General features: G+C 48.7%; 1 protein-coding gene across 2 annotated transcripts in view; it reads left to right on the top strand.

Moving 5' to 3' along the window:
• Positions 1 to 12,637, top strand: part of PPP1R1A (protein phosphatase 1 regulatory inhibitor subunit 1A) — a 263,501-nt gene that overhangs the window by 130,860 nt on the left and 120,004 nt on the right. For both annotated transcript variants that reach the window (XM_068265113.1, XM_068265114.1), the window contains exon 2: positions 11,629 to 11,689. In XM_068265113.1, the coding sequence (XP_068121214.1) occupies positions 11,629 to 11,689 (61 nt within the window). The remainder of the gene's footprint in view (positions 1 to 11,628; positions 11,690 to 12,637) is intronic.

Below are 12,637 nucleotides of genomic sequence, written 5' to 3'. Positions count from 1 at the left end.
TTGTTGTGAAACAATATTTAAAAGTCATCTGGTCGGCAGGCAGTATGCACAGTTAATTTCCATCTTCTACATAAGCAGTGGCGTAGCGATCTGGGATGCAGAGGCTGTGACCACACAGAGGCCCCTGGACCAGAGGGGCACATTAGGGGCCTTCCTTCATCCATCGTATTATCTTTTCATTGGTGCTATACTACTGGGAATAAACACCTCTATTTGTGCATTGAATAGTAATAATCCTTAACCACTTGAGGACCGCAGTGCTGTTAAACCCGCTTAGTGACCAGGCCATTTTTAACTAAAGAGGCCACTGTAGCTTTAAAGGCTCGCTGCAGGGCCGCAAAACTCAGCACACAAGTGTTCCCCCCCCCCCCCCCTCCCTTTTCATCCCACCAACAGAGCACCAACAGAGCTCTCTGTCGATGGGGTCTGATCGTTCCCCCAATGATTGTTTTTATTTTTTTACAAATATTTTTCTTTTTTTACCTCCCTCCCTCCCCCTGTCAGCCTATCACAGCAATCGGCTGTGTCACACAGCTGTCCCCAGTACAGCACTGCCTTAGATCGCAGCGCTGTACATGCCTATTAGACGGTGGTTTCCCCGTCTAACAGTCTCCGAGCGGCAATCGCCGATGGGAGACTGAAGGCGGAGTGTAGCTCCACCTTCCAAGCAGAGATGCGCGCACTCTCCTGCTAGCCCCATAGAAGGCCATTCATGCCAATCCACGTCGAACAGTCCTGGGGCTACCCCCGCGTTCACGCCGATTGGCGTGGAGCGGTTGGCAAGGAGTTAAAGGACAACTGTAATGAGAAGGAAAGGGAGGCTGCCATATTTATTTATTTTTAAAAAAATGTCAGTTGCCTGGCAGAACTGCTGATCTATCTGGCTGCAGTAGTCTGAATAACACCAGGAATAAGCATGCTGCTAAACTTGTCAGATCTGACAATAATGTCAGAAACACATGATCTGCTTCATGCTTGTTAAGGGTCTATGGCTGAAAGTATTAAAGACAGAGGATCAGCAGGCCACTGGCATTGCTTAAAAGGAAATAAATATTGCAGCATCCATATCCCTCTTGTTTCAGTTTTCTTTTAACTGTTTCCTTACTCTGATTATACTACTCTGACACTGAAACTGTCCTTGGTGGGATTTGGGTCTTTATATCAATAACGTGCATGGAATCTCATGTAAAACTCGGACTGGGGCCCCAAGCTCCTCAGTTGCATCACTGCATATAAGCACAGTCTGTTCTTTTGTTTTGCTATAAGTTTCCTTTAAAGAGAAACTCCAAACTAGAATTGAACTTTATCCCAATCAGTAGCTGATACCCCCTTTTACATGAGAAATATAATGCTTTTCACAAACAGACCATCAGGGGGCGCTGTATGACTGATTTTGTGTTGAAACCCCTCCCACAAGAAGCTCTGAGTACCGCTGTACTTTGGGCAAACTGCCACAATGTAACAATGTTCACAGACAGGAATTAGCTGTTTACAGCTGTCTCTAACAGCCAAAACAGCTAGGAGCAGCTACATAACCTGCCCACAGTAAAAATGTCACCATGTAATAAATGTCAGAATGTAAATCGGGGACAGGAAAGATTTTACAATGAGCAAACACTGACTAAATCATTTATACATAATTATGGTAAAAAATGAAGCACTTTTTTTACTACATTATTTTCACTGGAGTTCCTCTTTAAAAAAGGGTTCCTGACCTGTCATGTGACACCATAATGAGTTAAACATGTGCAGGTATAGTCCCACAAAACCCACAGAACTAGATAGTCTTCCTTTTTTACCTTTGAATCACTGTAAGTCTCCTTTCACAAGGCATCCATTGCATTCCATCACAACAGACAATCCGTATATACTCGAGTATAAGTCTAGAAATTTAGGTCTAACTCACTAAATGAGCCCCGGTGCCCCATTATAGCTAGAACCAACCCTGCCTAAGGATTAAAATACCAGGACCTGAATGGCAGTTTCTCTCCAGACCAGGGCCGGATTTCCCATAAGGCACTATAGGCACGTGCCTATAGGCGGGCTTATAGGACAGGGGCGGGTCCTGAATGTGCCCCTATGCAGAGAAAGAGTGGCAGAGCAGTGAGCGCAGGAGATAATTAATCGACCCGCCCGCATCACATTGCAGTTTCACAGCGAGCGTCCACTGTATAAATTACTACACACAGGGAGTGAGGGAGTCAGGACGCAGCATTGCCTTTCAGCTGCGAGCAAGCTACAGGCGTGTCAGCGAGATGAGGGCGGCACTGTGTCTCGGCTGGCTTTATTTATTTTTGCACTCTCTGTAGCAGCCGGGAGCTATTAGGGGAGAAAGTTTGTTCTTCAAAGTGTGTAGGGGGGAGGGAGGAAGAGGAAACAGAGCTAGGCTAAACACAAAAAGCTCCGTCCCCCCTCCTTCTCACATGGTACAGGCTAAGGTCTGGTTATAGTAACGTGACAGCCGAGTTAGTGGTGGGAGAGCAGCATGGAATGCTCATGCTGTAAACAAATGGCTTTAGGATGATTGCTGCAGCAGCTACAGCTCTGCCCCCATTGGTTCAGCCTGTGCCCGGAACATTTGAAGATGCCAGTGCTACTATGCTATTCCTATCACAGGACAGCGTACAGCTACACAGACCTGCGTTGCAGCCAGTGAGATCTGCAGCCAGGTACAGGGACAAAGTGAGTGACTGATCATGCAGAGACTGAGAGAGGCTTGGGACCCTAATTGATCCTCCTCCCTCCTTTTCCTAGCTGACACTGTAATGCTCCCCCCTGCCTCCCCCCCCTCCCCTTTCTGAACAGTATCCCCTGCTGAGACAATCCTGTGATGCTTCCCAGTGTTTCCATAGGGTGACACCTCAGCTACTGTATGTCCAGTTGTCACCTGACCTGATCAGATGTCATTGCTGCGGTAATCAGGTCAGGTGACAGCTGGTCGGTGCTGAAGTGTTGCCCTATGGAACGCTGCTGAAGGCCAGGTTGTAGGTGTCAGATGGGGAGGGGGGCCACTTGAAAGAGTAAAGGGAAGCATAGGATTGCCTCATCAGGGGACATGGTTCAGAAGGGGGGAGTAATGTAGTCACTCAGCTAGAGAAGTGGGGATATCAGTGGTTAGTGAAGGTTAAAGAAAATATCAGGTATTTTAAAGAAAATGTGATCTACTTACCTGTTGCTTCCTCCAGCCCCTGGAAGACTGTGTCCCTCACCGCAGCTCCGCTCCCAGCCGGTCTCCCGGGGTCACCTCGGTTGCAGATGCCGACCCGGCGAGGTCGGTATCTTCTGCGCCTGCGTGATCATGCTCACGTAGCTGGGAGCGTTCTGTGCAGGCGCAGAAGATACCGACCTCGCCAGGTCAGCATCTGCAACCAAGGTGACCCCGGGAGACTGGCTGAGAGCGGAGCTGCGGTGAGGGACACAGTCTTCCAGGGGCTGGAGGAAGCGACAGGAAGCAAATGCCTGATATTTCCTTTAAAGGATACGTTGGTCCGAAACAGTTCCTCAAATTGACGCTCTGTGTGTGAGGGGAGTTGTACATATGCTTGCTGCACCTCCCGGCGTCTGCCTCTGTTTGCTTGTTTCCCTCCCCATTCTAAGTGTCCTGGTCGGTATCCTCTGACCCAGACCTACTACACTGTGTATGCACAGTATGTCTGCTTGAGCGTCTTGTGACCACGCTTGCTGGGAAGTGGAACCCCAAGTGCTTTACGTGCGCAGGGGCGTAGCTTGGGGTGGGCGGGGTAGGACACATGCCCCCGGGCGCTGGGTCCCTAGGGGCGCCCAGCCATGACCTGTGTTTTTTTTTTTCATTTATTCCCCCCCCCCAGCAGGAGTGCAGAGAAGAGGGAGAGCTGTGGACACATCAGTGTGGGGAAGAGGGGGGGGGGGAGATCCCCCCCCTTCCCTCACCTTAGGGCTCACCCTCTCGCTCCGCCTGCAGATATGAGCGTCGGGCGGGCGGCAGAACACTTACTCCATTTCTGCGGAGTAGACAGATCTGTGCTCCGCTAATCTGGTCCAGTCTAGAACAGATCAGCGGAGCACAGATCTGTCTTCTCTGCGCGACCTTTTACACCACTGCTAAGGTCATGTACAGGGCCGCCATCAGAAATTTTGGGGCCCCTCACAAATCATCAGTCCGGGCCCCCCCCCCCCCCCAAACTGAGAAATGTGCGTAGCCATTACATGTTGGCAGAGCTAGTTGGAGGCTTGCTGTCCACAAATTAATCACGAATAACCACGGTGGATACTCGTGATTCAAGTTAGCTCTAATTGCCACAGCTGAGCGGCTAGATGCGGCGGGGTTAATTACCCAGACCGCCGCTCTCCGCCCAGCGTTTCAACGAGGTGCAAGTTTCCGAATGGACGCGTTGCAAGCCTCGATATCGAGCACTTCCTCCTTCAAGCCGGAAGGAGGAAGTGCTCCATCATTTTTTTAGAACCTCCCAGTTTTATTTTCTGTTTAAAAAAACTAAAAAAGTAGGTTTAATGCTATTGTCTCATATGGTAATGATTCAGCTTTTCCCATAGTCTCGCAGTTAGCAATCATGTGACCCCCAACAAGACAAATTCAGCAATCATAAGGCCCCCAACAAGACAAATTCAGCAATCATGAGGCCCCCAACAAGATAAATTCAGCAATCGTGAGACCCCCAACAAGACAAATTCAGCAATCATGAGACCCCAACAAATCATGAGGTCCCCAACAAATCATGAGGCCCCCAACAAGACAAATTCAGCAATCTTGAGGCAATGAGGCTCCCAACAAATCATGAGGCCCCCAACAAGTAAAAATTCAATCATTAGGCCCCCAACAAGACAAATTCAGCAGACATGAGGCACATAATGCCCCCTTATTATGGTAGACACCTCTCACCTGGATTCTGACAGGGACCCCCAGGTTAGGTAGTGAGTGACATGGAGCCCCTTTAGCTAGTGAGTAAGTGACAGGGAGCCCCTTTAGCTAGTGAGTGAGTGACAGGGAGCCCTTTTAGCTAGTGAGTGAGTGACAGGGAGCCCCTTTAGCTAGTGAGTGAGTGACAGGGAGCCCCTTTAGCTAGTGAGTGAGTGACAGGGAGGCCCTTTAGCTAGTGAGTGAGTGACAGGGAGCCCCTTTAGCTAGTGAGTAAGTGACAGGGAGCCCCTTTAGCTAGTGAGTGAGTGACAGGGAGCCCTTTTAGCTAGTGAGTGAGTGACAGGGAGCCCCGTTAGCTAGTGAGTGAGTGACAGGGAGGCCCTTTAGCTAGTGAGTGAGTGACAGGGAGCCCCTTTAGCTAGTGAGTGAGTGACAGGGAGCCCCTTTAGCTAGTGAGTGAGTGACAGGGAGCCCCTTTAGCTAGTGAGTGAGTGACAGGGAGCCCCTTTAGCTAGTGAGTGAGTGACAGGGAGCCCCTTTAGCTAGTGAGTGAGTGACAGGGAGGCCCTTTAGCTAGTGAGTGAGTGACAGGGAGCCCCATTAGGCAGTGAGTGAGTGACAGGGAGGCCCTTTAGCTAGGGAGTGAGTGACAGGGAGGCCCTTTAGCTAGTGAGTGAGTGACAGGGAGCCCCATTAGGCAGTGAGTGAGTGACAGGGAGCCCCTTTAGCTAGTGAGTGAGTGACAGGGAGGCCCTTTAGCTAGTGAGTGAGTGACAGGGAGCCCCATTAGGCAGTGAGTGAGTGACAGGGAGGCCCTTTAGCTAGGGAGTGAGTGACAGGGAGGCCCTTTAGCTAGTGAGTGAGTGACAGGGAGCCCCATTAGGCAGTGAGTGAGTGACAGGGAGGCCCTTTAGCTAGGGAGTGAGTGACAGGGAGGCCCTTTAGCTAGTGAGTGAGTGACAGGGAGCCCCATTAGGCAGTGAGTGAGTGACAGGGAGGCCCTTTAGCTAGGGAGTGAGTGACAGGGAGGCCCTTTAGCTAGTGAGTGAGTGACAGGGAGCCCCATTAGGCAGTGAGTGAGTGACAGGGAGCCCCTTTAGCTAGTGAGTGAGTGAGTGAGTGACAGGGAGGCCCTTTAGCTAGTGAGTGAGTGACAGGGAGCCCCATTAGGCAGTGAGTGAGTGAGTGACAGGGAGGCCCTTTAGCTAGGGACTGAGTGACAGGGAGGCCCTTTAGCTAGTGAGTGAGTGACAGGGAGCCCCATTAGGCAGTGAGTGAGTGACAGGGAGGCCCTTTAGCTAGGGAGTGAGTGACAGGGAGGCCCTTTAGCTAGTGAGTGAGTGACAGGGAGCCCCATTAGGCAGTGAGTGAGTGACAGGGAGCCCCTTTAGCTAGTGAGTGAGTGAGTGACAGGGAGGCCCTTTAGCTAGTGAGTGAGTGACAGGGAGCCCCATTAGGCAGTGAGTGAGTGAGTGACAGGGAGGCCCTTTAGCTAGGGACTGAGTGACAGGGAGGCCCTTTAGCTAGTGAGTGAGTGACAGGGAGCCCCATTAGGCAGTGAGTGAGTGACAGGGAGGCCCTTTAGCTAGGGAGTGAGTGACAGGGAGGCCCTTTAGCTAGTGAGCGAGTGACAGGGAGCCCCCCCCCCCCCCAGCCGCCGCCGCTGCCTCCCCTACCTTGCCAGGCTGCCAGCAGCATCAGACCTCAAGATCAGCGGCGACCCGACCAGTAAGAGCGGGCGCTGGACGCACCCGCTCTATATGCGGAAGTGACGTCACTTCCGCATATCAGTGCGGGCGCTGGGTCCTAGCGCCCGCACTATTGTCGCCGCCTGATCGGGGTCTGACGCGGCGGCGGAGGCGGCGGCTAGAGGGATGGAGGGAGGGAGCAGTGGCCAGGGGAGGTTGAGCGGCGGTCGGCGGCACCCGCTAGGGCCGCGGCGGGGATGGGGCCCCCCTGCAGGCCCGGGCCCGTGACGGGAGTCACGGATGTCCCCCCCTGATGGCGGGCCTGGTCATGTATATTTGGTCCCAACCATTACCATGCCCACATTCTGTTGCATGGTCACGCCCCTTTTTTGGCGGGTCCCTCCTTACAGGGCGCATTAATAGTCTTTGTCCCCGGGCGCTGAAAGCCCTAGCTACGCCTCTGTACGTGCGCACTCCCAAACCAAAACGTACCCGGCTGACACACTGCACATGCACAGCATAGTATGTGAGGGTCACAGGGTGCCGACCAGGACCCTTTGAATGGGGAGGATAACGGGCAAACAGATGCAGACACTGGGAGATGCTGTAAGCATATGCTCAACTCTCTCTCTCTCTCTCTCTCTCTCTTATGATATGTTTAGGATTAAGGTATGCTTTGAGGACTGATGTGTCTCCTATTATAATAAGTGTCACCCGTAAGGATTAGGCCCCATTTACACTTAATCAGTTGCACTCAGTTAAAACTGAAAGGTCAACTGATTTTCAAAGTAATGCCCATGTATTCCTATGGCTCAGTTCACACTATACACATTTTAACTGAAAGATTTTTCATAATGCACTGCTATGGAGAAGAAGAAAAAAAATGCGTACCAACTGATTAAGTGTAAACGGGGCCTCAAGCTCAGTCCTTAGTGCGACATCACTTGAACAGTGTGCTGTTTCAATGTGGGGAGGCATGACACAGCTGCTTTCCACTAGCTGGGAGGAGGGGAACCATGCACCAATGTACTGCCTGCCTGCAACTAGAACCGACCAATTACTGTCTGCCAGTCACTACAATCAACCAACCAACCTCTACCAGCCTAGCACTAGGTTCAACGAATCACTACCTGTCTGCCACTAGGTTTGACTGATCACCACCAGCCTGGGACTAAATGTCGATCACTCCATGTCTGTCACCAGATTTGACTGATCACTACCAGTCTGGCGCTAGGATTAACCGAATACTACCAGCCCGCCACAAAAATCAACCAAACACTGTCAGCCTGCCAATATATTAGACCGATCAGTACCTTCTGGTCCTTAGAATTGCTAGCGCTCTGTACTGGTGCCGCACAACTCAGCCTCTGGTCTGAAAGAGGCCACACTGATTTAAATTTGACCAATCAAATACCCCTGCAACTGATTTTGATTTGGCTCACTTTCAACATGCAGACTAATTGTAACCAAATTTGCAACAACTCACAGGCCATCCATATTGCCTACCACCACCTTCCTATCAATAGAATCTACCCATCACTAAAATCTACATCTGCTTGTTGCTGGTAGTAGCCTACATTTGGTAAATTCTGCATGTCATTGGCAATATCTGCATATTGTTGGTATTCTCTAATTGCCTTTGTTAATATTTATATTAGCTTGCGTAAGAAAAGGGGGCGTGAGTTGGGGGTGTGGCCGGTGCTGATGGGTGGGGCTTAGGGCGACAGAACATCAGTGCCTATAGGCTCCTGAGCTGTAAATCCGGCCCTGCTCCAGACTATTTGTAGTGTAAAACAACTTATTGGCTAGTTACAGCAATAAAACTCTCATTGATGGCACCGAAGTCACCAGGGTACACAGCGCGCGGTTCCTGGGCACCACCATCACGGAGAACTTGAGATGGGATGAAAATACCTCTACTACCCAAAAGAAGGCCCAGCAGAGACTGTTCTTTCTGAGGCTACTGAGGAAGTTTGGCATGCCCAGGGAGCTACTGACCAGTTTTTATATGGCGACCATCGAATCTGTCCTCTGCTCCTTCATCATTGTCTGGTACTCGGGGGCAAAGGCAAAGGATAGGCTCAAACTCCAGAGAGTCATCAACGAGGCTGAGAGGATCATTGGGTTGCCCCTGCCATCCTTGGATCTTCTCCACACATCCAGAATGAGGTCTAGGGCAAATAGAATCACTCTGGATCCCTCCCACCCTGGCAACCTCTTCTTTAGTCCCCTCCGCTCGGGACGTTGCTATAGGTCCATCTACACCAAAACCACCAGGCGTAGGAACACATTCTTCCCTCAAGCGATCACTCTCCTAAACTCAGATCTTCTCCCAATGCCATCTCCTAATCCCCTTCTGCACCTGGGTGCACTAGAGGACGAACTTGCATAATATAGTGACAATCGTTCTATGTGTCTTTTGCTATGTTGTAATGTTTCGTATAAATTGTACTATGTGTACTGTTACTTGTACTGTTTGCACTGCCAACTTGCCTAGCGTCCACAAATAATTCCGGGGTGCAGCGCCCGTCGCACTTGGCGAATAAAGTCATTCTGATTCTGATTCTGAATGACACAAGAATGAAGTATAAAAATGGTGGGGGTCGTAAAACATCTAAAACAGTCATTTCCACCTGCGACAATAAAACAAAAGATCAAAACACTAAAGTCCCGTACACACGTCTTAAGGGGCCCATACACTCAGCCGATTTTCTGATCGATAGATTGATTGCAAATTGGTTGGCCAATCGACCGATCAATGGCCAATTTCGATCGATTTCGATGGATTTCCATCGAACTGGCAGGGTGGAAAATTTAGGTCGATCTGATGAGATTGCTTATCAGTTTGCATTGGCCTTAATGGAAATCTGATGGCAAAAAAATGCCATCAGATCGAATTTCAATAGATTTCAAACTGAAATCTATTGGAATTCTATCCTGGTAAAAAATGTTCTAAAAACGCATCAGATAGATCATCAGATGCATTTCTTATCTATCTGCTGCCAATCTGACGAGTGTATGGGCACCTTTATTACTTACGGTGGCTGAGGCGGCTGATATCAACCACATCAGCTGATAATCAGGCGTGTGTATGGCAGCCAGTGACCCCAAACCTGCAAGCGACCCACCCCCGGATCTACTCAACCCCAGCGACGCTGCTCCCATTGTTTGCAGCGCTCCCCCATCAGCCGTTTGATGTCACGCACGCAATGCTCATCGCCCGCATAGCAAAACAGCGTGTCTTCAGCTGACACGCCTGCACAGCCCTGCTACACCCCAGCCCAGGGATGCCGCCCAAGGAAGCGACAGCTGTCAAAGATGTGTACGTATCTTTAGATTCCAGGAGTAGGGATGGTAAATACGTTGAAAATAATTCTGAGCTGATGCAGGAATTTGCAAATTTTGTGTGCAAATTTGTGCAGCTTGAAATCATCCCTATTTAGGAGTAAGACTATAATTGTTTATCTCTGTTTATTTCCAGTTCATGTTTGCTTTAATGCTTTTAATATTGTAGCAAAAGCTAAAAAATACCAGCATTTCATTACATCCAATTGCTTTTTGTTGATCGGAAAATGTGGTTTGGTGGCAGAAACATTCCTCAACAATATGTCAGTGCCGGCTAACTGGACCATTTCAATGCAGAACTGATGTTTGTTATCTTGGCAGGGTAATGGGCTTCCTTTCTGTTGCCCAGTGTGTTTATCTGCATTGCTGGGCTTCTAGCCATAGTAATAACTGCTACAGGGCTAAGCTTGCTAACAACTGGGGTTATTTAAAGATCACTGATGACCTCTGTGATATTTTCCACCAGGATCAGTATGATACATACTAATCTACACAGCACATTAAATTGCTTTTGGAAGAACTGTGAAAGCATTCAGCAGAACTCATACAGCCATTATACCTGTAGAATGTTTTTTTTTATTATTATTAAGCAGCAGAACTTGTGTTATTGTCTTAACAGAATGTATGCTTTCCATGGGAAAATGTATGCGTGCTCCAATTAATAGAATGTATGCCCTATTTCTTAAGGGGAAACTAGTGTATTTTCAGAGAACCCATATTTTTTAAAAAGTTTAACTTACAAGTAATTTTTGTTAGACAATAACATTTTACATAATTGATATTCAGGGTTCATGCTATAATATAATGGCTCATACACACTGTCGCCTGATGTCACCCGTTTGGGATTAGTACCTTATCCCCTTGGGTGACATTGCTGGCCTGGGTTGTGCACACGCTTGGCAACTGTATAGCTGAAGATGCGCTGTGTTGCTATGCAGTGGGGTGGGTGGACGACGGTGGGACGACGAGCACGTGGCAGGTGGGGGAGTGGCATAAACAATGGGATCAGCGGGGACATTGACATTTCTTGGGTTTGGTACATCCATCCGGTGGGTCGATCGCGGGTTGGGCATCGGGTGCCATACTCATGCCTGATTGTCAGCTGAGGTGGTTGTTATCGGCTGCCTCAGCCGACTTAAGTAAGGTGTGTGTACGAGGCTTAACTTGTTGCCGACCGCTCCATGCCAATAGCCGTGAACAGGGTGGCAGCATACCCAGGCCCACTCAACGCCAATTGGCGTGAAGTCCTGGGGGCGGAGATTGCGGGGGCTCACACAGGCCGATGCCGCCATGTTACAACCCTAGATGAATTATGTGTGGACACGTCCAAATAACCACAAAACGAAAAGAAGACACTGCACTCAGGAGCTGTGTGCAGCAACAAGCTGTATTGAATCAGACAGGTACACTACATGTTTCGGGCGAAGCCCTTCCTCATGTCCAATTACCAGTGCCTCAAAACCACTGTGCCATACCAACTAAGAAAGAAGCTTTCTACATTGACGTTTTTGCGAAGCATGTACCATAATTGTTTTTTTTTTTCGTATATAAAACTGGAGTTCATAACATAATGTTTCTTAATTTGCCAAGATCAAGGTGGGTGGTGGGAATCTTAGAACATAATTTGTAGAACAGACTTTTTTTTTTTTATCACACGAATTATTTTATGTACAGATAAAATAACCTGACCCATGATGGCATGGCATCAAATCTGACTCTCTTGCTTTTACCTTTAAACAGATTCGAAGACGTAGACCAACTCCTGCAACACTTGTCCTCAGTAGTGACCAGTCGTCTCCAGGTAAGTTATTGCTACACAATTTACTTGTTTATAGCTATGATATGAGTTGTTACTTTGTTCACCTATGTCACATGACTGCTTAGATATCTTGCAGGCAACATGATAGGGACTGTAGTTTTGTAGGGCTAGGACTGCTTTACAAAGAAAATTGGGGAGTAGAGCAGTTAACACTTCCCCGATCAGTCTCAGTTCAGCTGCTGACAGCCTGTCCACAAGTATGTGCAAGCAGTTGTGGAACAAATGAGAAGACATATGTACAAACCTCGGCAAATGCCTGGGGAATAGGACAGCAGTAAAACCAACAAGAAATGCAGCTCAGGGAATGTAGACATCAATAATGCATTGCATCAATAGATAAATAAGGAAACTATACAGACATAAACCCAAGTAAAAAACCTGCTAAAAACAATACTCAAGATCAGGCAATTAGCCCCCGAAGTCCGCACCGGAAATGCAATGCCATTATAGGTATGGTACCAAATTTATCCCAAGTACTTGAGGTTAACTGATCAAGCAAAACGCATTCAAGTGAAATCTAACAGATGGTGAATGTGGTCAGAAGACCCACCTATATACAGTAGTGGAAAGCCTCTAATAAGCCTTGTTCAGTATCCTCCTCATTACAAGCACAGCTTCACCCCACCACATAGCTTCAGCCATTCTATATTCCATAGCAGTCTATCAATTAGTAGCAAAACACGACATGTTTCGGGGAAATCCCCTTCCTCAGGTGTACCTGAGGAAGGGGATTTCCCCGAAACATGTCGTGTTTTGCTACTAATTGATAAACGCAAGTTTATACGCCATTTGAGTGCCTCCTTCATTCAATATAGTATATATTTACATTGTGAAGTGGTGACTCACAGAGGGATTGTGCACCGGCAAACCAGGTGTCATACCTGGTGTAGGAGCCCAGCTCAGCAACCCCCTTGCTGTCGTATATTCCAT

This window comes from Hyperolius riggenbachi, chromosome 2, assembly GCF_040937935.1.
Source record: "Hyperolius riggenbachi isolate aHypRig1 chromosome 2, aHypRig1.pri, whole genome shotgun sequence".
Lineage (NCBI taxonomy): Eukaryota > Metazoa > Chordata > Amphibia > Anura > Hyperoliidae > Hyperolius > Hyperolius riggenbachi.
The sequence above is the reverse complement of the archived record's forward strand: the minus strand, read 5'-3'. Positions and strand labels throughout refer to the sequence as shown.